The following is a 25,727-nucleotide window of genomic DNA, read 5'->3' as shown; positions in this document are numbered from 1 at the left end:
ATGGATCATATACTTCTGTGTGGAGCTCGGAAGTGAGTCATGCCAGACGTAATGGCTGTTTGAGATAACGACTGGAGAGAGCTGCTTCTGCATTCACACTTTTCTGTAGCTTACAGCACATCCCGTGCATATTCATAAAGCAAAACTTTGATATCTGCAGACACTGCTGTCAGGCAGTAGCAGTAAATTATACTATGCTGTGTTGCTTATCCATATTTTTGTGAAATTTAATTTATCCATTATTAAATTTCAATTAAATGAAGACTTACTTTACAGGGGTTTGCTTCCTTAGAGGAGGTGGATTGCCTCTTTCGTATCTGTCACTTGGTGGGACAGGAGGTTTTGGCATCATTGCTAGCTGTTCCCCCAGGGACCTAAAGCAGGAGCAAGATGATGAAATAAAGGGGGAAAGCTGCTTACTAAGAAATAACTGGGTAACACTGGTATCGAGAGTCTCATTTCCAGACGTAAAACTCTTACCTTAGCTGCGAAGTCAGAGGCTGTAAAACAACAAGGAATAGTTAAGAGAATGTGTAAGCGTATCAAAATAGGGGGAAAACATCAATAAGCACCAAACAAAAAAGGCCTTACCTTTTCAGGAAAGCCTGGCTTCCTCCCTGAAAACAGTAAAAGCTTACATTTAGAAAAAATGACGTTTAAGATAGTTAATTAAACTTGCTATGAAACAAACAAATCTTGAATATGACTGAAAGTGAATTTTGCTGATTGAAGCACCCAGCTTTCTGAGATGTAAGCCAGAAAAATATTTTAGCTTTGCAAGAGATGGCAAAATTGCAATATCTCTTATCAAAGGAAAATTTAAAATTTTTCAACATTGCATGTTTTAGAATCATATTTTCTATGGTTCAGCTTTGAATTACTGGATACTTTTATACAATTATATACCAGTTGAACGTGATTAGATAATAAAAAAAAAACAAACAGGGAGTATCTCTTTAGATTCTTTGAAAATATTGTTTTTCAGGTCTGAAACAAATGCAGTTTTTTTCATGTTTTTTCAGTTCTCAGCATTAAGTCTGTATGACAAATGACATATAGTAGCGTATGCAGAGTTTCATTAGCTTTGTATGCAAAAGTTATTTCCTCTTTTAGCCTGCTAAGTATTTCCTTGTTCATTCACTTAAGTATCACATCAAGCCTTTATTGCACAGGGATCTCACAACGACCTTCTGTTCAGCTAGTCCTCAGCTAAGGTTGCTTCTTCCTAGATACGATTTCTCTCACTTATAAGTTCTGATCACATTATTTATTCATTAAACAGATCACCTTGTATGCGACTGGATGACAGTACGTTTGGTTAAGCCTTGTTCTTTTGCATGAATGATATTCAAACTGATAATTTTGAAAAATTTAAAAAAGCTGATTGATACTAGCTTAAGCAAATACCGACCTGACACTGGGCTTTCTCTTTCAAATGGTGGAGCAAGGCGATCCAGTGGGGGTTTCGTGCTTCTGTCTATAGAAGGAGCGGGGGCTAAACACAAAAGCTGTGTAAGATGATTTGCTGCTGTAAGTCAATATATCTTTATTTTGCATAGCTAGGAACTGGTGTTGCTTCTTAAAGGAACAAGTGAGGCTTCTGTATCAAGAGTAGAAGAGAGTGGAAGTGAGGAGATACAGGCAAAGGTGAAGTGCTCTGTAGCCTGTGCAAAAAGCTTTGCAAAGAGAAAACCAGCTCTACTTACGTTTCAAAGGCTTGATATTTCTGTCTCTACTCAAGTCATTGTTGCTTGGTGGAGGAGGAAAAGCTGGCAGCTAAAACAAATATTTTACATGTGGTTAAAGTGTGTCTTCACCTTTCTGTTTTAATTTTAGTATGTTAAGCCCACCACACCACATGTACCAATGTTTGTCTCTGGTACAGCACAATTAGTAGGTCTCTGCTCAACACAGGAACGATAGGCGCCATTAACGCTCCTGAAGAATGACTCACATACATGGGGTTTTGTTAGATGCAGAGTTGCTTCCAATGTGTTTTGTATCACAAGGAATACTCTAGCAGAATGTTATCTTTGGGGAGGGTATCAGTATTGTCAAAGGAAAGAAACAGGAGCTTCAAAAATGCAGTTTTATCTTTGCTCCTTCAATGCAGCTGGTGTTAGTTTTGAAAACTGGTATTGAAATTAGTGGATGTAAATTTGAAGTTGAGAAATCTGTATTAAGTCTGTGTTACTGACTGTTGCTGACCAAGGCAGGGGGAGAAAGGACTGTTCTTTGTTACTGGGAGAGCTGGGGTCAAACAGCATTGTGTTTGCATATAAACCTAGATTTCTCCAGAAAAAAGCCTTCCAACATTTATACTTATTCCAAAAAAAAAAAGAGAGCAGCAATTTGTGACAGCAGTCTAGAGAGCTCATGATACCCAAAAGTCCTGTGTGTTTTATTTACATGAGCTATGACACTGGATCAACCCAAAAGTCCCTATATCACATCCTAAAATTACCTTTACTTGTGTACGTGGGTAGGTCTAACGTACATCTGCTCTGGCATACAGTGAACCTATAGTGCCAGTTGTAAACAGCACAATAACTTTTGGTTTTGAAGTATTCACAGGACCAAAAAAAGGGAAAGGAAAAAAAAAAATCTCTTTCATTGGGGTTCTCATTATACAGTCACTTACACTTTTACGTGGTCTTACTTCAATTGGACAATTGCTAAAAGTATAGCTTGGAAAGACTTAGCCTTTTTTCATTTTACAAGTATCACAAAAGTAACAAAGAAGGATCTATTACAAATCTATAATTAATACGGGAGAGGCATTCACAAGTGGATACAAATTTCCAGCGTAAGAAACAGCCAAGTAATGTGAAATAATTTAATCTATTTGTCCCATGAAATTGAATTGTTCCGTGAAAAAATGGCCACCCTGTAATAGAGTTCAAATGTATTTTGGTGGCTGAAATTCTTCCTCTACATCCACTATCTGAATAAAAATGGCATTGCACTTTGACTTCTAAGAAGGTACCAGGAAAGGATCTAGGTGAAATATTAAGAAAGAAACATACAGAAGCACATCTTCCCCCAAATGAGGCTGGTGCTGGGCACAGGCCAGGTCGCTGGGGTGGTACTGGAGGCTGATGTGATGATCTACTTGTTGGAGGTCTGTCTGAAGAAAACAAAAACACCAAACTAAACAACTACAGAAAGTGTCTGGTTATTTTAGTCTCATTAGATCTTTATGAAAAAAACCCTTGCAATAACCTACATATTTAAGTTACATCAGAAAGACATTGTTTTCATTTGTAATGGACGGTTGCTCTACGATCAACGTTGTTTCGGGAGTTACAGGCTTGTCTGTCCCTTTGGTGGTGAGATGACTCCATCTGCTCGTCTGTTGGCCCACGCTAATTATTTTCATTCCCTGCAGCTCAGTGACTGTGTGAAACACCAGCCAGTCGAAATGGCAGTTTTGTACTCCTTTATCTGACTCCACAACCACAGGCTGCTGAAGAATTAGACATTAAAAAAATGACAGGCAGAGGAAGCTGATCTCTTTCTTTTCCCAGTTTTCACTGGTTTTTTGCCCCTGTTGTGACAACTTTCTCTGATCGAGGTCGCACTAATAAAGCTAACACAGTTTGCACATAACTTCATGCACATTCAAACCAAAGGCCAAATAATGCACACACCTTAATCCAACAGAGCTTGTCTGAAGTGAAAATGTATCTTTAAAAGGCACAAAGCCACCAACGTGCAGTAAGTCTGTCACTTGTAAGTCTTGTTCATGAACTACGCTGTCGACTTCCAGGAAAAACCTATATTCCATTACCAGCCATCTAAAATGTAGCTGATAATGTGTGAAAATATAATTTATAAATTATTAATAACACTTGATTTTTAGTAATTACCTATATAATCTGTGTTGTTTGCAAGTGACTTGGCAGGAAATATGACGTTGTGGTGTGCTTCATCGTTATTGGATGGAGGCGGCTCATAGCCATCACTGTCATGTTCTGCTTCCTCAGGTTCTTCTGTTGGTGATTCATAGTCAGCCTCATCTTCCTTTTCCTGGTCATCATCCGGGCTTTCGTAGTCATCATCTTCATCCTGGCAAATGTACGTAAAGGATGGATGCTGTAATGGGATACTAAACACTGCACTACAATTTCCTTGTGGCCTTTTACTGTGGTATTTTTCACTCTGGAGGACATTGAGTTTTTACAACCAGTTTGAGTGAAAAAAATTCTCTGTTGAAATAAATTGGGGAAAGGAGGCAACATTTTATTAATGCATACAGCACTCAACAGCTTACGAAAGGAAATGAGTCTCATTTTATAGCAGTAACTGCAGTGGAAGGTCAAGATAAGGCGACAGCTTCTTGAAATGCACCGTGCCTTTGTTTTAGGGAACAGACAGGGCACCAGCAAACAATTCAATGCTTCCTAGAAACACATTGGAGTAGCAGTTGATGCCTGTTGATATTCGTTCTTACTTAATAGCATGTACTCTGCAGCCTGCAACTCAACTATTTTAAAACACTTCCGAAAAAAATGAGGTTTTTGATACGGGTCTTGGTGCCGTCTGGACAAAACCAGCTTCATACAACATGCAGGCTCTAGTAAGAGCCCGGTGAGAATAGGGTAGTGTTCATTGCACACATCTCCTGTGCAACCTGCCCAGCCTTACAAGAAAAAACCTCTTCAATTCGTCATTGGTGTCTTGGCTGAAAGTTCCAGACTAGCTCTGTGTTGACATGCAGCCCAGGTGCTCTACAGGTGGTTATTTTCACCTTTTGTGCTCCTAAAATAGCTGCAAATTTCCTGCAAACTTAGTAGCAAGTGGTTTTTAAAAATTCCTCTCCATTTTTTGCAAAAAAACATTGGTACTGGTCAGTGTAAGAGATTGTCATAAACCCGGACTGGGCATCAGTCAGCTTATTCGTTCAGCTAGCTGAGTTGTGTACGCCTTGTGCAATGGTGTTTACCAATGCACTTTCTTTGCCGAAAGGCAGAAGGAACTCTTGCAGTCTAGTGGCTTCAAAAAATAAGATTCTTCAGCAAATCAACTCTAGAAAATAAAATGGCAAGAATTTGCCATTGAATAACATAGCAATCTTTCCCTTCCTAGCCATCTCTTTTAAGAGCTGGAAATAGGTATATAAAATTCAGCTAAGGCTCTGTGGCCTGGTTGTAGGCTGTGAGCTTCTGCTTAAGCCAGTGGTACAGGACTGCCGTTCTGAAGCTCTGCCTTGTCTTAGTCAGGGAGACCCTTTGCTCAGTGAAGAGAGTTGTATGCAGCTGCTCCAATCATTCACACTCCTGCTTCTCTTTCTCCTCATCCTAACCCCCCTTGCCATTGCTCACTCCAGCCGTGTTGCCCAAAGTAGGTAACGCAAGAAACGACAGACCTTACAGAAGAGGTCACCCATTCAACCAGTAGGTTTTGTTAATCCTGATACTCACAAATGAAGACCAGCCACCGTCTTCTTGACCGTATCCTGTGTAAAGAAGCATAACCACAGGCTTCTTAGCATGTACAACTTTAAACTGGCAAGGTGTAACTTGACAAAAAAGGACACAACAAATCCCAGATCAGTTCTATGTCCCAGGAACAAGGTAGGTCTTTCAAAGGCAGGCGGACACGAAACATCCTACGGCTAACATTCTGCTTCAAAACTAAGTACAGCTATCCTTGTATGAGATGAGCTGTGTGTGTGCTGTCACTTCAAGTTTGTCCTCCGCTTCCAGTTTTAAATATAATGTGAAGTACAGTGCTTTCAGAATGAGCACAGACTTCTTATCTCTTTGTTTAATACTATTTTAGCTTTCATATCAAAAGGTTTTTTAATTTCAGTTGGACTGGGGGAACATGGAAAGTTGCAGAAATGTTAAGTGCTCATGGCCTATTAAGAAAATAATTGAAATAAAAATTTAGACCATGGCAGACATCTAGAAGCTTGGCTCTCTAACACAGGGTGCTGCTAGGTGTAGGAGCAGGGGGCAGAGGGGTTGGAACAGAAATATATAAGCACTGATACTATGTATTGGGTTAAAGAAAGGTACTTTGGGGATTCTCACCTAAACGTCTCTGCTTTTGCCTTTCTTCACCATCTTTTCTGTTTTAAAAATATTTTTTCTTACTTGTTCTCATGCAACTAATTTTTATTCTTTTTGCAATTTCTTCGTGCTCTCATCTTTTTCTATTGTTGCTTTGGGTTCTCCCCCCCTTTCTCCCCCCATTTAATCCCCCCTGCAAGGATTAACTTAATATTTTAATATTTTTAAACGGTTTTTGTTGTTAGAGACTATCTGCCAATACACACTTACCTGGATTGTCAGGACATTTTTGTGTTTGGGCCCTACAACAAAGACGGAAACAAATAAATTCCTTCAATTTGCAATTCTTAAATGTTTGAAGCATACTAAAATCTATTGCAAATAAAGGTAGTGGTTGGCTGTAACAATAGAATGAGGTTGCCCAAAATGCCAAAACCCCACTACTTCATATTTCACATACAGGGTCCTAAATGTAAGCTAAACTGTCTTGAAAAAATTCAAGTCAGTGAGGTCGAGTGTTTAGAAACAAGGGGATTCGGTAAATAAATTTACCAGGGGCCCCTGTCCTGAAAATAGAAACTTTATTTACAAATTCCATTCAAGCTGCTGAAAGTCAAGTTCATAAATATTTGTAGGGCTGATAAATATTTTTATGGTTTTCAATTCTAGTTTTGAACTCGAGTTAATGCAAAGGTGTAAAATCATGTTATGGGATGATGTAAAAGCATGTGTCGTAGACATTCCAGGTGAGGCTGGACGGGCTCTGAGCACCCTGATCTAGTTGAAGGTGTCCCTGCTCATTGCAGGGGGGTTGGACTAGATGGCCTTTAAAGGTCCCTTCCAACCCAGACTATTCTAGGATTCTATGTTTCCATTTTCATTGTATATGTATATAAAATGTTCTTTTTTCATGCAAGATTCTTGCAATTTTTGCTCTTTTTCTATTGCAGGAATATTACATTCAATGGTAAGTCATAAAGTATTAGAAAGTGTAACAATATATAGGTCTGTGAAATGCATTAATGATGACTTATTGCAATAATATGCGCCTAGGCTTTATAGCATTCCTAAAGATTAATTTACTCAGGTGGAAAATTGTATGAAATATATACGTTACTTGGTTCCGGACATGGCAGAAGTACCTAGGTTGTTCATGGGCTCAGGCTTTGTTATTCTTAACAGATGACACTAACAAAACAGCATTTTATTTTATATAATTTCCAGGCTGTCCCTCTGACCCAGGTATTATTGTTCAAATGGAAAACAGTCCAGAAAAGATATATCTGAAAGCTTTGAAAAAGAAAGCTGAATTGTTTTACTTACCATTTTGGAAAGAAAGATAGCCTGCCTTCATTTCTGTTGATTTCTTGACTTAATTTACTTACAATTCTATTTAAAAGAAACAAAAAAATATTAAGAAAACCTTCTTGAAACTTGTCAGTTGTTCTCTTAGCTGCTTTCCCTCAATATTTGCTAAATTAAATCTGGTAATTCAGAATTACTCTGTGGTAAGAATGTTGAATTTATCATCTTATTACAAAGTTGCACTGTAGCATATCCAATTGAAAACTAGGCTGTTTTTACACAGATAAAACCCCGTATTGTTGGATCGAGTTTAAAAATAAACATTAAACCCAGCAAGCCGTAGAAACTTTGGGTGTGGTAGACATCACGCACTAGAACGCTGCTTTAAATAACGGTGATTGCATTTGTATTATTTTGCGTGGAAAAAGCAGATTATGCTTCAGGAAACAGCTTCTACCAAGCTTATGGTTGCAAAAGCAGGGATTAAAGGTACCCTGTGTCTACTCTGTTCTTTTTTGTCTCTCTCCTTTTGCAACCAAAATACACCTAATCCAGAATCCCTCCTGTAAAGAAGGTGAAAGGGTTGATATAGTTCCATGTTCTAGCACGTTTGCAGGGCAGGGCAGAAATATTCATGGAACATATGAAGACTACAGCTGTACGTCTAGAGAGATTTTTCCAAGTTGAAGTGTTTGTCATTACTCGTGAGCAGTTGTACAGTGAATAACAACTGATGAAACACAGCCTTGAGTGAAATTTCAGTCAGGAGCATACATTTATGCTGCTAGTACTGCTGGCATCCATAGCCTGAGGTTTTGTATTGACTGACTCCCTGAGAACAACGCTGAGCCTACAGGACAGTCAGTACTGAGATTAACAGAGTTAAGTCCACTGAGAGCAACAGAATTCCGCTCTGCTAGTAATGAAGTTTGCCTCTATGATTATTTTGCTTCAAATAAAGTTTTTATTTCAAAGAAAGCTTCTGACAAGTCTTGCCCCCATTCTTAATTTTCAATATTTCTTTTTGAGGAAAGTCCCACCAAGAAAGTCTGGTGACAACCGAAGCAAATTGGGTACATACATCTGGTTTTAAAAAGAACCCATTTTATTTCTAGCTTATATTCTTTAGGCCTATCAGAGACAGTAATTGTGGAAATAAAAATAGTATGAAAAGAAATCAGGAACTCAAAATGTCTGTTTATCTCAGATTCTAAATTCTGTAAAATCCTAACTTTATTGTTGGTTAGTACAGAATTCTTTTCCATACTTCTTAGATCTGGTCAATCAACTTTTATATCAGCATTGTAAAGTCTCTGTTTATGGCCAGGCAGTTACCACTTGATTTTGTTTTTCTGCTTCTTTCATGTCTTTTTCTGCTACTCAGCAATAATAATCCCCTAGTTTTTTCCAAACGACGTCATTCATGTCTAACTGCTTTTCTGGGCTGGGACTTAAGGAAGACAAGCTTTCAAGCAATCTATTATTAAAAAAAAAAAGCTAACAAAACCATACTATTTCTTTTTGGATCCTGAACCGTGATAAAAATCTTTCTCTATGTTGACTGTCCCTTCTCTTACCCTTGCTACTTTTCTAATACCTACCTTACTGTCATTCAGATTGAAAGATAATCAAGGCGTAGGGTTGCTGTGTTTTGTTATGGAAAATGCTATGGGGACAGATCGGGCTGCCAGCAAGTATCAGAGAGCAAGCAATTTCAGATCAGTATAATTGTGCTGTCTGAAAAGGATGAAGATGTACCCAAGGATCCAAGTATGTAAATAGAAAGACAGAGGAAGAATAATTTATGGGTTTTTCTTTTTTAAGAGAGTACTTTGCCATTTTCTGATTTGAAGCAAATATTGTCATACTTGTCCCTTTTGAAATAAACACATGCACAAATGTTAATAATTTAAGGATTACAGCTGTCTAAATCTGACATCATTTCCCAAACAAATTGTATAAAGCAAGAAAAATGCCAAGTTATAGACATAGGACTCCTCTTGCTCTTCTTTCCCATGCACTCAAGAAATTTCCTTGTGCTGCAGGTGATAAGGAAGCTGCCGTGTGAATAATAAATTCCATGTGAACCATCAGGAAATGTTCTGGGGTGAGCGGCGCACTGCATACACCAGTGCTTTTGTTGAGAAGTGGATTACAGAACTTGTGTGTGGCTTATTCTCTCTTGTCAAAGAGGTAGAGGAAGGATCTTTCATAATATTGTGTTTATTTTCAGCTAAAGAAAGAAAATGAAGATCACCGGTTTTAGAGCTAATAATTCTTTTAGTTCAGGCTTCTGTGGGTATGAATGAGACATGAGTGTTTGGAAGCTTTCTGGACTAAACCTGAGCAGGATTATTAGAAGGCAGCAAAGTTTAGAATGGTAAGACTTGACAAGGAACATTATTAGAGAAGACTGGTGCACGGAGCAGCTGAGTCTGTAGCCATGTGAGGAAGGAAGTACCAAAACCACACTGCTCTGTGAGTTGTGGGAGTGGATGATAGGAGAGGATAAGGCAACAGCACTTGCAGAAAATGTTACTCAGACTTCTCTTTCTCTTTCTACCTCCTCCACCAGACGCTTAGCTTAAAACTGGCAGGAAGTTGAAAATAAAAAAAAAACCACCGCACAGCCAGCCCCCAAAGCAGTGCTCCAAAACTGGCTTTTGTTCGCTTAATGGCAGGCATTGTTGTGAGTAGAATCCATTCTATCTGTATTGGGATAAAGGGCTTAAGATAGGTGAGAGAGATGGAAGGCAAAGTCCTGTATGGCCAGGAAGTTGCATGTTGCATATTGAACACTGTCAAGATCACAGTTTGTGGTGAAGTCTTTGTTTTGGCCTTTGAGAAAAGTCTGTTGGGGAGATGCAATACTATTATGTTGGCTTCAAAACTGACTAAATATCAGTTATGTTCTAAACCTTTCAATAGCCTTTAGCATCCCATCTGAGAGAGCATGTGTGCACGCACATTCGCTTCTGCCTAAGGGATACCTTTTTAAAGAGAAGAGCACCCTAGATTTCTTAATTTTTTGGTTTGCACTTTGACTCTCCTGAAAGCAGAATGACTTTCAGACTGGGCCATGTCTGTAGGCTCTGAATGTGTCCCATTCAGAACTCAGCACACTCCCCATGTTTGATCTGGCAGATGCAATTATGTACTTTAGTGCAATGATGGGGTTTTTTATTACTGGAAATTTTCACAAGTGCCACGGGATAATAAGCTAATAAGCTAATAAGCTTTCAGACCTAGGTTGAAAATTTCAAATCTCAGGTTTGCCAGCAAGGTGCCACTGAGGATAGCCAAAGGGACCAACAGCCTGTAGTAGTACCTTGGCTTACTGAAAACTTGGAAATGTTTTCTCTCAAGATAGTAAACAATAAGAGTGGCAAAGACTAACTTCAGTGTTTAGATCATGGTTTAGATTCAGGTATCGACCAACCACCAACATTTTGTATGAGATCTTTGCTTTTTCTTGTTTAGTAATTCTAACCACATGAAGTAAGGCACATTCAGTTGAACGTGCTTTACAATATTTTGCGAGACTCATGTTTGTTATCCACAAGGAAAAATCTTTATGACTTTCTGTCACTGCCAATAGCGATGATGAGCATTAAGAAAACTCCATGTGTCCCTTAAGCTGTATATTTGCCTTTTGTTTCATTAGATTTATACCAAAATGTTAATTACACCCTCATGATTAGGTCTGAGCTTCCTTTAGTGCATAAGACAGACATTCAATGTCTGCTCTGTGTAAATGTACCATATCCCTTCCCCGTTTCACCACTGCACCTCTTGCTCTTTCAGGATGCAGTGTGTTGTTTGTGAAGCTTCAGGTGTGTATGTTAACCTAGCAGTATTAGTATTAGATTAAATAGTTCTTTCGTAAGATATAGTAAGTACATGAGTAATATGAATGAGTTCAACAAAAATCATAACACTACAGTTTTTAACAGTTTTTCGTACTGTTATAAAAATGCCGAGTGTTAAGCATAGTCTATGTTTGAAGAAAACAGGCTGCAACTGAGTGAAGCTATTGAGAACTGAACAGATTGTCAGGTCAGGTGTGATGCGCTCTCTTACTCAGGATGACACCTACATTCATGATAACCCAATCACAATGTCGCAATTATTTATTTTAATTTCTCAGTGGGAAGAGGAAGAAATGTATGTGTTAGGTGTTCCTACCAATAGATTACTTGGCCCAAATGTTGCTGCTCCTTAAAGGTCCATGGCAACGTGATAATGTTGGGGTAATGGCTGAATGTGTCCTGGGCCATAGATTTCCGCTCAATCTGTGAACAAGTGAAGTAGGGAAAACTCATTGTGGTCTGGAACCTGGAGACGGGGTTCTACCACATCTTATCATGCAGTATCAAGTCTTCAAAGATCCTTCATCAGTTCCATAGCAGATCTGTGTAGGTCACTGGAACATATAGGCATGTAACTTTTCATAGAATGGCAACTATGCTTAAATTCCTAAGATATGGTTAGCATGCTTAAAAGCAAATTTTTCCCAAGTGATTTAAAGCTGATACTACATATCTTCAAATAGAAATGTATATATTCAAGTAGAAATACTATGTGGTGGCATTTTCTATTTAGCTTGAAGAGATTCCTGAAGCTCAGCATGTGCCGTTTGAACTGGAGCCTTAAACCAGTCCAAGAATCTTCATTCCCTCTTCCCTGTGCCCAGCCAGAGCAGTCCAACTACAACACAGAACTGGCAAAGACCAGGTGGCTTTTTCCACCTCCCTCTTGTCTAAAGGAAAGGGTGAAACTGAAGTGGAGTTACCTGTACTCAGCCTTTTGCTTTGGGACCTTGTGCCTGAGCCACGACTTTGACTCTACTGTGCATGTAAGGGTGAATGAAAGAAAGGCTTCTATGTTAAAATATAGCATTAAGCAAAGCTAATTTTCTAAACTTCTCCCTAAGATTGCTGTAATAGCAACATAAGTGCAAGAGGTCTCAGGGTTTCAAAGAGTGACAGCATCATCAATGCTAATATTCTGAATGAAAGTAAAAACTTTACATTTATCAGAGAAGCCCCAAATGGAATAAGAGTTTCAAATGTACAGGTTTATTTAAAGGCCTAGATACTGCAAGGAAAGGAAGGCACATGAGTTTCCAACTGTCTAATGCTCTGTTAGGCACAGCTTTACACATGACTCAAAGATGAGGACAACTTTTGGGTTTGATTCTCTCAAGTACTCCATAAAAAATTCAGTCTTATTCAGTCTTCGTTTGCCATCCCCCACAAGATATAATGCCCTAATAGACACGCAGGATAGATTTCCCTAACCATGCCCGCGGCGATCACCTTTTGTACAAGAGCTCAGTATTTCTGGCAGGCATACGAGAAACTTAGGTGGTGAGCGCAAACAAGACTGGGAATCCCTACGGAGGTAAAAGGACTGTGGAGTTTGTTACAGTCCCTGGAGAAGTCTGCGTGTGGCCTTTGCGGGTGCAGGGAATCCTGTGCAGGCTTAGTGTCCATTAACCCTTTTGCCTGCAAAAGGGTTGCCAGTATAAAACTTGCAGGACTGTCTGCATGCATCAGTCACTTTTATATGGTACCCTTAAATATATGTAAAATTTTTAGCAAAGTTTTAAATAATGAGTTCAGCCCTTTTAATGGAGAGTTTTGAAGATTTTATGGAGTATTTTAATTTTCAAAATAGTGTATTTAAAATAGGTATTTAAAAATAAGCCAAAAGAAAATTCGTGAAGATGTGCAACTGTAACATGGCTGATAGAGATTAACTTTCGAAATAATAATTCTGTTAATAATAACAGAAGATTGAGGCGGGTTTATTAGTTTTAGGAAATGGCCTATCATACTTTGTAATGACAACAGTTACCTACTTAAACTCTTAAAGATTCTTCTAAAAGTCACAGAGCCATCCCCAAGTAATGACACGGTTATATTCAAAACCTGACCAGTAGATTTGCTCAAATGTATATATTTAGTAAAACCACATACCCAGCTCAGGAGGTCTGTATGGATGTGAGCTGTGGTTTGCAAACCTTGTATAGTTGCAAGTGCTGAGTTCTGTTCTCAGCACATGTAGATCAGCATAACCCTGCTAAAGGTACTGGAGAACAAGCTCTCATGTATGTGTACTTTTTATTCATTTCACTGGCCAGGGCTGTAAGTGTGACACTTGCTATTTATATTAAGCATCTTTACAGAATACGCTTAGATTTTAGCACTGTTGTTAAGTATAAGGTACGATACTACAATATGGTAATGTGTATTTCAACTTGCAGAAGAACTAACTCTCCCTACTGGGTGAGGTTTGCATTATGATGTAAGGCATGAATGTGTTCTAGTAAAAGTCAACAGCAAGAGCTTTCTGTTTTGGTGAGAGTGTGGAGATTCTAAAGTAATTAAATTAATGTTTTAAATGGCAACAAGTTCCCTTTCCTGTTAAAACTCTAAATTCTTGTTTTAAACAGTGGCATTAGATGGAGGACCCCACATGACACTAACCTTTTTCCATGTATATTCACAATATTCTAGGGATATTTTTCCGTGTTTGTAAGTATAGAGAAAGCTGAGAACCAGGGCATTAGTTCCAGAAATTTCATTCAGATTGATTAATTTACTTATTTACTCAGTCTGTCCAGTTGTGCACCAAGCTTCACTCTTCTTTTAAAGCTCTTGATTTTGAGTTCTCTTCTTGTTGAGAAGCCCAAAAGATCTGCCTAGAGAAGGCTGTTCACTTTCTGCTAAAGTGTTACAAGGTAAGTGGATTGTGAAAATCAAATTTTCAAAACATTTTTGAGATATCAGTAGATTAGACGAGGAGATAGAAGCAACTCCACGTTGTTAGATTTCATTTTACCTATTCACCTATGACATTAATATCTCTTGTATGTGTGTGTTTATCAGACCTTCCACCGACCACTTTTGACTCACAAATTTGAAAGGAAATCACCAAAAGTTCTCAAAAGTTAAAAAAAGACAAACACAAGGCAGTTTTGCCAAATGACTATTAAAAGGGACGAATTATCAGAGAATTATAAGCAATGTGTTTTACAGTATGGTGAGTTTTTCACAGAAAATGTGGTGTAACTCTGGTCCTTCAGCCTCAGTAACCTAGTTAAATCTTGCTTGTAATTGACAGCAAGTTAAAAATGCTGAAATATCAGGGAATCTTTTTTTTATAGCATCTAGGCCCCCTTATTATGACCATTATACATTATACAGGACCAATCCTTATTATTGGGAAATTTATTGTATGAAAATATCAATATGATCTTACGAAACGTCATGTCTGAGGCTTTCAAGTTCAAGTCCTTGCATATCTGATCCAAAGAGCAGCATCTTCCTGCCCTCACATCTAGCCACCAGCTTACCCATGAGTGCACGAATGTGACAGACCATGCAGGTATTTCACAATTTTTCAGTGTTCTTAGCTTCACCAAAACATGTTACACAAGCTCTGATGCATCAGAAAAGGCAAAGCAGACTCTATCTCCGTAGCAAAATCAAGACATGTATAGAGGGAGTGAGTATGGAACTGGAAAATGAGCAACAAAGATATTTAACACTGAATCAAATGTTCCAGACTGATTTATCTTTAGCACCTACCTAAAGGAAAAGCACATGATGAAAAGCACTTGAACTCCTCAACTGTTGTGTGCATACCTGACTTTTTTTTTTAATTTGAGTTAAAGTCAACAGTTAAGCAGTGAAGAGAGAAATCATATTTCGAAGGTAATATTCACAAAAAAGTTTAACCTTTGTGTAGCTGATGTTAGTCAAAGAATTTATGGACGAGTTCTTCTGAATGTCTCCCAGACTTTTTTTTTTTGTATTGCATCATTGTGCTTGAGCAGTTATGACAACACTCCTTTTATTTTGGAACATTCTTCTTTTTCTCTCAGTACAGTGCAATAAACACGTCTCTAACTAATCACTTGCAAATCCTTTGCCCAACATTTCCTATAAGTTTTCACTGCAGATGAGCTACGAGTATTTTTAGTGTTAATTTGGTTTGGCTTTACTTACGGCACTCTGAGTTTGGGAAATTTCTGAATATCATTTTCAGACATGTTCTGGAAAGGAAACACATGGTATATATCACAAAATTGTCCATGGGAACACCCCGTGACTTACAGAAGTGTGCATATTCAGAAATACGGCATGAAGTTTCAACTGAGAGGAACATAAAGTGCATAGAAAAGCAATGCAGGATAACAGCCTGCCCACCCCATGGCTCATGAGAGAAGTGAACCCAGTTCAACAGAAAATACTCTATGTTTTTTTTTGGTTTGCTGGATGTTTTTTACTTTATGTTGCTGACAGTTGTGTTTAGCTAGGAGGGTAATAAACACCATGTGTATTTTTTAACGTACAATGGATTTCAACTAAATAATCACATCTAACTTCAAGGAGAAGTATTTCTGTAGCTAGAATGTTTTAATGATAGGTTGTTAAAAAGATCTGTAAGGAGAAGTAAAATCTTAAACCAGGTATTACCAGCTGAGAGTTGGGTAAATTTGTTTGTTTACCAGCAGACGAGCCATTCTTCCAGTATTAATCTCCAATTAATGGGACTATGTGCAAAGTTAAAGTCAAGTAATTTGCTTTTCTGATTTGGGTTCTAACCCAGATCTTTACTGATGTTATATTGTCACATTGACTTACAGACAAGGTTAACATCCATCCCTGCTCTGCTTCTCAAAAGAACTGGAAATAAGATAATGCTTTTCATTGTACACTGCCATCACCTAGCATACAGGAAGACATATCCTTTATGTATTTATTATTAAAGAAGTCTTGAGATACTATAATTCATCTCAGTGGACAGCATCAGACAATTAATAGAGAGCTACATCCTGGTAACATCCTATGCTGCTGGGTGTGGGTGTGAGCTCAACATCATCGGTGGTATTATTCCTGACAATTTTGGAATTCTGCTTCTCACAGTAAATGTAAAAGGACAGGATATTTCAAATGTTTTTTTAAACACTTGTAGTTTTAAGGCAATGTGCAATGAAATGCCCTTTGTAAAGGGCTGTTCCTGGTAGGGAAGGCAAACTTCTACCATAGATTCTGATTTTATGCTATTTTGCTTCACGTCTTTTTAGTACAGCTAAAAAATACGCTATTTAAGTGACTTTCAGAAGCTAGGTATATTGAATGCCTTCATGTCTGCAGAGTGAATTCAAGCAAAGTTGTGCATGACTGAAAAGTTTCAGGGTAAAATTGTAAATTTTAAAACAGAGCACCATTTGCTGGAGTTTTGTCTAAGAACCTTATCTGTAACATCACAGTCTATGTAAAATCAGATGTTCTAGTGAGGAGATATAGCTGGAAAACTTCTCGGTCTTAAGACCAGCCTCAGCAGCCTAACAAAAATCTTCCTACAAACTGGGATGGGGGGGAGAGTGGTCCCCCTTCAACCATAATACAGCAATTAGACTGCAGATTACTGCTGACCTGAGCTGAGATGTGCTAAGTCTTGAGAGCTTTACAGATGCTGCTGCAGAGAGCCAGCCCCTCTCTTCTTCCATCATGTCCAACTCCAAGTTTAGGACAGATTCGTGCATTACGAAAACTTTTGAGAAAGTGTTTTGTTTAGTTGATCACAAGAAGCTTTGCAAACACTCTTTGGAAAATGGATGATAGCCTGATTCTTTCTGTCTTTCTTACTGCCGACAATAAGAAGTTTCTAATTGCACATTGGTTCATAATGCTATCAAAGAATTTCAGGACAGAACAAATCCTATCTCTGTTTTCCAGCACTATTTTGCCTCTGGGAGCACTCACAGGAGTAAAACACATAAAAAATGTACTCCCTTTATGGAGATGGCTTGCAGGATTTACTGAAGAATGATAATTTTCTCTGAAGACTTTCTAAGCTTGTCTCTGGAATTCTATTCTGGCAATAAACCTGACAAATAATATGGGTTTAAACTCTCATTAAAGGTCCATGTTGCTGTTTTAAATATTAGAGAATTTTATTAGAGTAAGTTACATGGAATCCCTCTGGTTTTATTCCTACTACATCTCATCTGGACTTTCCTTGTGGTAGCCACTAGATACAGAAATGTGGTTTTGAAACCAGGATGTTATTCTGAAGAATAAGACAGCAATATTTTTACGGTCAGGTTTACCATATAGATCTGACAATAGATACAAAACCTGCAAAAGCTCAGTCTTAACAGTTTCTTCTGTGCATATGTAATTTGTCAGTTTCCAACAACTTACAAAATGTAGAAAGATATTTCGTAGAAAACCCATTCATACAGAGAAGAATTTTTTTCAAGATTGCATTGTACTCTAGAATATTCCACTTAAAGTCTCCTCTTGTTGTTCTGCTTACCAGGTGAACCATTTTTGCATTACACAATTGACAAGTAGGTCAAAAGCTTAAAAAAAAAGTCTCAGCAGACATGAGCAGCTGCTCGCTTACTTAATAGAAAAGCATCCCTTGAATCTGTTAGGATGCTTCTGAAAAAATGCTGCACTCCGAGCTATGTATTTACAGAAACACTCTGGAAATAATAAAAAATTACACAAATCACTTAGGAACCTCACAAACTTCTATAATTTCATAATGCTTCCAGAGCCAGAACTCCCACTCCAGCCACAGATCCTTAGTGCTTGAGCTAAGGAGTATCTCTTAGGGGTTAGTAGGATAAATCCCATGACACACATCTCAATATTCCTGACTCCACCCAGTAAGAGGGAGGGGTAATATCCTGTTCCTACAAAAGGTGTTTGAAAATTTTTATGTCGCATTTCAATGAAATGTCAAAAATCTTGATACATTAGGGCAAGTAAATAAAAAATAAGAAGTCTTTAGAAGAGATATGTGTAGGTCTCCCCACTATGACTAATTTTACAGATCACCAAAATGACTACTCTTGGGGAAAATGGAATAGTTAATATTTGGGGTAAATAAAAAAAGGAAATCAGTAAACTGGACTACTAATAAAAGTTCTTACACATCTTCGTGGATGTGTATTTAAGAGCTGAAAACAGCAGCTATGTCAATGGAAGTTGTCAGCTTTTCTAAAGTTCAGCCAAGTTGTTGGTAAAGCCTGGAGCAATGTTGATTTAAACCCACTGGGACTTTGCTCACTAGGTTTGGGGTTCTTAAAGCTCATTGATTTTGTGTATTGCTGCAGAAGAAATCTAATTTTAACTATAAAGGCGTGAAATAGTGATCACAATAAAAGGCCAGTCATCTGACCAGATCTGTGTCTTCTTTAGTAGGAGAGCGCAATTAATAAATGTGAGTTTTCTATAGTTAGTACTTGAAAACAAGCACTTCCTACAAAGGAAGAGATGAATTTAAGACAAGACTGTGGTTTTATAACTTCACTGTCAGTTTAAAAAATACTAAAATACATGCATATTAAACAACATGCTTGGGTTCCCAGCATTCCATATTTAAAGCAAGATGTCTGGCTGATTTTAGCAAAGACATTTACTTCTCATATTTATACCTCAGTAACCATCTGTGAGCTAAGCAATTTGCATCTGCCAATGCAAAGTAAGGAGGAGTCAAAACTATCACTTGATTGGAATTTTACAGGGAGGAATTTTACAACTCTACTTACCAAAAACCTTTGTCCATTTATGCTGTGCTTTCTGACGACTTTCTCACAGTCCTTATACTTCAGCTGTCAATGAAAAGAAGGTGATTATTGCACCCTTAATTATAAGAATAGACGTAGTTAGCTTTGAGTAGATGGTTCAAGATAAAATTTTGTATGCTAGAGCCTGTTGAAATGGCTCGTTTTGTTCTTTAAGACGAAGATTCTTCAGTTGACTTTTCATCCATGTAGGAACACAGAATTCCTCGCATCTAAAAACCACCCCACAGTTGCCTGGCCCAAAGAAATATTTGGAACAGAGACGGTTGTGGTACTGACTGGGATGAACAGTTGCAGAAAACCGAAGTACAGCAAAAACCTCAGTGTACTGCAATACTGAAGCCCTGATGCCAGTCGCTGATCCCTGATCCCGCAACAATTCATTGTTGTGATCAAAAAGCTTCCTCTGCTCGATGGAAATGTCGCTTGTTAATCCTGGAAATTATCTATAATATTTATAATATTTGGAAAGCTTTTCCTCAATATTATGTTTTCCAGTAGCATCTAGGACAAGGCCGTGCATTTTAGAAGTTGATCATGTACATAAGAAAGAAAGCTCCTGGTCCTACCAGGCAAAAATTTAACAGTAATTTTGGGGGACATGGGAAAAAAAAGGGGGGGTGGAGCGCCAAAAAACTAGCCACATTTAGCAAGATATGACTCTTAAATATTTCCAGTGGGTGTCTTAAGTTCTTTTTTATTTGAACAGTATATAACGTGAGAACACAGCTTGTATTTTTGATCCGGCTAGACTATATCTTTTCTGTTTAAAGTTGATCAAGTCCACACCAGAAGGAACCCAAAGAGTGGGCAGGCAAAGTGACTTTTTGGAGCCTTCAGGACAGAAGAATGGCTCTGGTCCTGCTTGAAACTTTGGTTAGTGAAAGTTGCGCAAACGATCCTGTGCTGCTGGGATAATTCCCCCAAAAGCAGATCACATCTTATAGGGAGCATCATGTCCTTTCTTAGTTCTATCCTATTTATTCATTTTAAGGAGTAATCTTGTGCTACATGACAGCAGATCCTGAAAACACCTGAACAGCTGAGATAATATTTTTAGGAGCCACCCTCAGTTACTCACACGCAGAAACAGACCTAACTCTGCTAAATATTTTAGGATACAAATTACGACTTTGGTGCGGACTGAGGACTTAAACCTGGAAAAAACGTCTCTTTCATATAGTGAGTGCTATCATGACGTTACCAGCACAAGTCTGTATGCAGCAGTGAGCAACTGCTATACGTGACAGAACATATCAGTGTGACGGAGACCCAACCTCTTTCTTCAAGTCATTGATGAAAAATACTGTTTAGCTATTCAAAATAACCCTCAGGATATTACAAATATGAACATCTTTACTTTTTCTAAAAAAAACATGTTGAGTCTTTAGAAATATTTGAAAGTTTGGTTCTTTATTGGTCCTTCCCTATTCTGAATGCATGGTTTAAATTAACAGAGGCTTTAAGTTAACACACCTAGAATCATAAATTAGATGTTGTTACTGTTAAGTATGAAGAATTCTTATTTGACAGAAACTGAGGACTTTATTCCTACCAGTAATACGTTATAGTATTGTTACTTAAATTACTGATGTGTATGCTGGCTGAATTTTGCTAATATGATGGTGTAAGCTAACAATGAATTGATGAAAATATTACCACTGCCCTGTATCGTGACCAATCATTTCAGGTAGGAGAAAAACCCACAATTATCTCAGTTTAGGAGGAAAAAAATTTGCTTATCCCTCTTGGACTTGAATTCTGGACTTTGAACATATGGCTGCAGGCAAAATCTATTAGTCAGATGCAAATAAAGCATAGCTAAGGTATAACATTCGACCCATTAATGATATGCGTGAGGAAAATTATCTGAGTTTACCTAGGGGGAAGATCTGGTCACTTATGGCAGTTGCCCAGAGCTGGCTGACTTAGGCTGACGTTATTGTCTTACATGACTTTAAGCAGCTTTTGCTCTGCTTCACCTCCCCAAAAGTGGAATGCCAAGATTATCTCTACCCTGGGGGGGTATCTGGATCAGCAGAAGGGGGGTTACTCAAAAATTAGTGTAACTGGGTCCATTCAGTTATGATCGAACTTACAGTTAATCCTTTTATCACTGTTAAGGATATCATTACCAGCTCTTTCAGGAAGCCGTTTCCCTTCTTAGTCTCTTGGAAACGGTGATCCAAAGCCCCATGCACCAGTGTTGTAATGGTTTTTGTATTTGTCTGAAGTTGCCTGTTGATAATGATCTCATCTGTTCCATCTCCAATTCTTCGTTTCACTTTCCTGTGCCACTAACCCTTGCACTCCAAAATTAGAGGTTTGCAAGTAGCTGGCAGTTTCACTTCTCTGGAGATTTGGTAGATACAGACTTTGTGTTTGATCTGCTTGTCTTTATTAGCTAGTTTTGCATTCTAGTATCAAACTTGCCTCAGCTCCCCAAAGAAAACTCTAATATAGGAGCCGTTCAAACAATAAATTTTGCATGATTTCAAAATGAAGCCCAAACTGTTCCAGGTTTTACAAGTCTAGTCTGACAGCTCACTTGAAAAGTAACCAGCTATGCTGGCATTACTTGAAAATCTTCCCAAATCTTCTGATCGATCTCAATGTCAAATTCCAGGCTGAGAGTTTTGGGCTTCGGGAGGAATGTATTCAGTTGCAAGGGAGACACAGCAGGCATTATCTCTGATGTGAACTGAAAAATTAGCAATTTACAGAGAACACACAGAAATGAAATTTCAGTAAAATTGTCTCAGTTTTACACATTCCTGGGCAATTACAACAGTGTCCGCATTGCTGTGCAGAGGATATATATTGGTAGTGAATTCCTGTATGGCCATTCACAGTATTTCTTCAATGTGGAAACTCCTCTGAATTGTATAATGACATTTACAGATTGTCACGAGTGAAAAATGTATCAGAAGAAACAGAAGCTCCTAGCTAGTCACACACGGTAATGTCAGAAAAAGTAACAGTGACAGGAAAGAAGGGGTAGCTAGTAATCTTGAGCCATGAGTTTTGCCCAAGAAGTTTTAGAATGGCGAAGTCAAACCAAAAGCTGAAAGGTTTTTCCAACTGAGCCTAAAAGAATTAGGAGTCTGTGTATCCACAGCTGTTAAGTTCCCGGCTGGATTCTCGATCAGCAAAGATATTCATAGACTCATTTGTGAACACCGCACAATTTGAAAAAAAAAAATCTCTCTCCTGAAAATCATTGACCTGTAAAACTTGTAATCTTCACACATTAAAGCCTTCTACAGCTGTTAATATATGTTATATCAACAACTCTTGTAGTACAGTGTGTATTTTCTCTGAAAAGCCATGAGTTTCTCTTATACCCAATTTAAAACACACTTTCAAGATTCATTTATATGTTTTGCTGGCCAGTTTAGCTCGGGATCTTAATTGTTAGTGGTTTTGCTTTTAATTTTGCAGCAAGCTTTGCCCATTATAAAAATATGTAAATTTAGCACAAACAATATTACAGTAATTTGCTCCTCCATCATACAAAGACAAGACACGGTTAAACTTACCGTCCTAAAATATTCTGCTAAGTCATCTGGGTTCCACGCAAGCACGTCTGAACGGTGGGGAATGTTTCGCAAATCCATTGTAAGTTTTCTCCTCTAGGCAGTTAGAGATCGTTCATAGCAGTACTAGCGATGAAACAGCCATTCGGTCCCTGCGTGTGAGCACCTCCAGCCTGTCCAGTAATTCCTTGCTTAAAACCCAGGTTCTTCTGTTTAAGACCTGGCGTTTTTTTTAATTTAGAACTGTGTTGTTAGGACATCCAAGAGAGATACTGCTTCCTCTAATACAAAATGGTCTCTTCTCAGAAAAGTTGTCAGCTAGTCAGCCTTACCACTTCCTTTGTCTGAATATAAATAAGTAAACAAGGAAGCACAGCAAAGAGTTGAAAGTGTTCTTCCTGCTACATTTAAGTAAGCTCCTATGGACCCTATTTGCTTGTAATTGCATACATAAATATTTACATATTTACACACTCTGTACAGTATAAATATATTGGCATATTATCTGCATAGATATCGGTTACTGCTTCTGTACAAGTCTAACCCAGACAAGCCCCCCTCCAAAGAAGAACACATTCACTTAAGAGAAACTTCTTCCACTTACCTCACTACCTGAAGTGTCACACTATCTTTCTTTGATTTGTACAACAATAAAAGTTGTTGGAGGTCTACAGAAGGAGATATGCATGAATTAGGGATGGAATTATAGTCAGTATTCCTTCAAATAAGGAATCTCTCAGCTAAACTAAAAAATGGACAAGCTTCGGTGAAAAATTATCACATAGTCGTTGTTTCAGTGCTCCATTTCTCATCTACCTCTAACAAGGATTTTTATGGCTGAAAAGAATCCACGGAACCATAATATAACCACGGGGACATGACAGACTGCATCTGTAATGTATAGCCAGCTCAGGCACCAGCCTACCAGTAGGTACCTTTGCTGAGACTACATTTACTAATTCCAAATGTGCTGTTTTTAAAAAAGCCAGCATGTCCATTCTCCCTTCTCTTCCTTCCAGTGTGGTGCTGGTGTGAATGCTTGGGGTCGCTGTTCCCATCCGCTCCAGCAGGCTGCACAAAAGGTGGTATTTTGTAAGCTTCCTATATTAGTAAGAATAGATGCATAGTTCTGAAGCACTGGAAAGGACAGTATGTCTTCTTTCTAATGAAATGCATCACTTTCACTATTTCTAGTCATTGAAGACCTTCTAACCTTGGGTCTGTAATTTGCAAGTACATTTGCATACAAATGCATGTATTTGAGTTCATATCTACAAGTCTCTATAGTACTGTATATAAGAGTTTTCCTTTTGAAATTCAGTCTGATGTAAAGTAGCGTACTTTTTGTGGAGAAATTTTGGTAAATGACGGCAGCGTAGTATTTAAAACTCTAAACTGCTGTAACAGCTGTTCTAAACAGTGTAGCATTTATCAAATACATGATACAGCAGCGTTTTATGGGTTCTTATTTGAAATTACCTGTATGAATCATCTGAGGCACGTACTGACAGTTTCACAGAAATATCATCACCTCTCCATTGTAAATCTTGGTCTGGGGACAAAATAGGACTAAATTAACTTGTGACAAAGAATCCCCAAAGGAGAAGTTGTTTTGACGGCGCATTAGCAGCCATGGTAAAGGGGAGATTACACAGCATACATCTCAGACCCAATCACACATCGTGTCTTTCAACAGAGAAACAAGTTTCTTAAAGTTCAGAAACAGGAAGAAGCCTGTGCTATAATTTCAAATTGTTTGTTCTATTAAAGTATTTCATTACCTTCTAATCTGATTTCTATCCCAAATCCTGCGTAGCAGCTTGTCCTGGTTTGAGGTAAAACAGAACCAATTTTCTGGTTTGTAATTTTACTTTTTAGCTGGGCCTCTCCTAACTGACTAAAGTCTGAAATTAACAGCGTATTGTTCAGAAACTGTTCACTCTGAGTGATAAGAGCTGGTTATACCAAGGAATGGTATGCACAGGGGCTCTTGCTTAGACTTAGTGCTACAACAGCCAAGGGCAGCTAACTTCACTGTTTGCCCCGTTAGAGGGTTGGAAGTGGAGAAGTGTAGAGGGGTCCCACCTGCAGGGAGGAGCAGATGGGACAGGTGACCCAAAGCTGACCAGCAGGGTATTCCATCCCACCTGCATCACACTCAGTATCAAAGCTGAGGGATCAAAGGGACAAGGCTGCTTTGCTTCGCTCTTTCTTCAGTGGCCGATGTTTGAGGAGGACCCTGTCTGTTCGTCTGCCTTTGATCCCGATCCGAGCATTCCTGACTCTAGTTCCGGAATTCAGCTCCTGTCCCTCACTGGCTCCAGTCTGGGACTTCCCCTGTGTCTGCGGGTGGCGCGATCGTCATCCTGGGAGCTGGATACGGTTTGGTATATATTGTATACTGTTTTTTCTCTTTAATTTTGATTATTCTATTATTATTTCTTCTTTCCTTATTTATTATTATTTTCATTAAAGTAGTTTAGTTCTTTTTCTAAACTCATAAATCTCCTTCTCTCTTCCCCTCCTCTCTGAGGAGAGATGGGGGGAGGGCCATCTGTCGTTCTGATTGGCCAATCTGGCCAAAACCACGACACAGCTCTAATTTCAATTGTGTTATTCCCTACTTGTACTAATATAAAACTAATTGGTCTGGTCAAAATTTATTCTGATGATGTTATAGAAGAATCATAGCATCATTTATTCTGGTGCTGAGATAGAATCATAGAATCGTTTAGGTTGGAAAAGACCTGTAAGATCATTGATTCCAACCATTAACGTAGCACTGCCAAGTCCACCACTGAATCATGTCCCTAAAGACCACACCTACACATACAAGAGATACAAGAGGAGACAGGAGAAAAGCAGTCTCCTTTAAAGTCAATCTCCTTGTCTAGAAAGCAACTATCACAGAAATTCCAACACATTTACTTAACCATTGTTATTTGGTCGGATCCCGTCTACATCACTGTGAGTACGTTATAGCTATATGTGTATTTCACGCATTTTGCAAAAACCCAGCTGCAGGAGTACTCGAGCTTTGTCTCTGTCTAGAACTTCTTTTGTAATGTGATAAACACATAGGATGTGGTGGCCAAGCGAGGCTTGCTGAGGAAACATCACTTTGTATTTTCTACATTTGAATTTTCAGATATACTGCTAGATTAGTGTAACAATTTTAAATTGCGTTTCCAACCTATGTATGTATTTGAACGTATCAATGGAAAATGTTGTTCAACTCACAAGTAACCACGTATG

At 38.4% G+C, this 25,727-nt stretch overlaps 1 protein-coding gene across 1 annotated transcript in view; it reads right to left on the bottom strand.

Moving 5' to 3' along the window:
* LCP2 (lymphocyte cytosolic protein 2) overlaps positions 1 to 22,796 on the bottom strand; it is a 32,321-nt gene extending 9,525 nt beyond the window's left edge. The window contains exons 1-13 of the mRNA XM_063349031.1: positions 22,476 to 22,796; positions 18,901 to 18,963; positions 15,338 to 15,384; positions 7,341 to 7,406; positions 6,288 to 6,319; positions 5,424 to 5,458; positions 3,870 to 4,068; positions 3,027 to 3,127; positions 1,707 to 1,776; positions 1,412 to 1,495; positions 592 to 617; positions 481 to 500; positions 270 to 374 (exon numbers count right to left, since the gene is read on the bottom strand). Of these exons, the coding sequence (XP_063205101.1) occupies positions 270 to 374; positions 481 to 500; positions 592 to 617; positions 1,412 to 1,495; positions 1,707 to 1,776; positions 3,027 to 3,127; positions 3,870 to 4,068; positions 5,424 to 5,458; positions 6,288 to 6,319; positions 7,341 to 7,406; positions 15,338 to 15,384; positions 18,901 to 18,963; positions 22,476 to 22,553 (926 nt within the window). The 5' untranslated portion in view covers positions 22,554 to 22,796. The remainder of the gene's footprint in view (positions 1 to 269; positions 375 to 480; positions 501 to 591; positions 618 to 1,411; positions 1,496 to 1,706; positions 1,777 to 3,026; positions 3,128 to 3,869; positions 4,069 to 5,423; positions 5,459 to 6,287; positions 6,320 to 7,340; positions 7,407 to 15,337; positions 15,385 to 18,900; positions 18,964 to 22,475) is intronic.
* Positions 22,797 to 25,727: the final 2,931 nt, after the last annotated feature.

The sequence above is a fragment of the Chroicocephalus ridibundus genome, chromosome 11 (genome assembly GCF_963924245.1).
Source record: "Chroicocephalus ridibundus chromosome 11, bChrRid1.1, whole genome shotgun sequence".
NCBI classification, from domain to species: Eukaryota; Metazoa; Chordata; class Aves; order Charadriiformes; family Laridae; genus Chroicocephalus; species Chroicocephalus ridibundus.
This window is presented reverse-complemented; position numbering and strand designations above follow the sequence as displayed.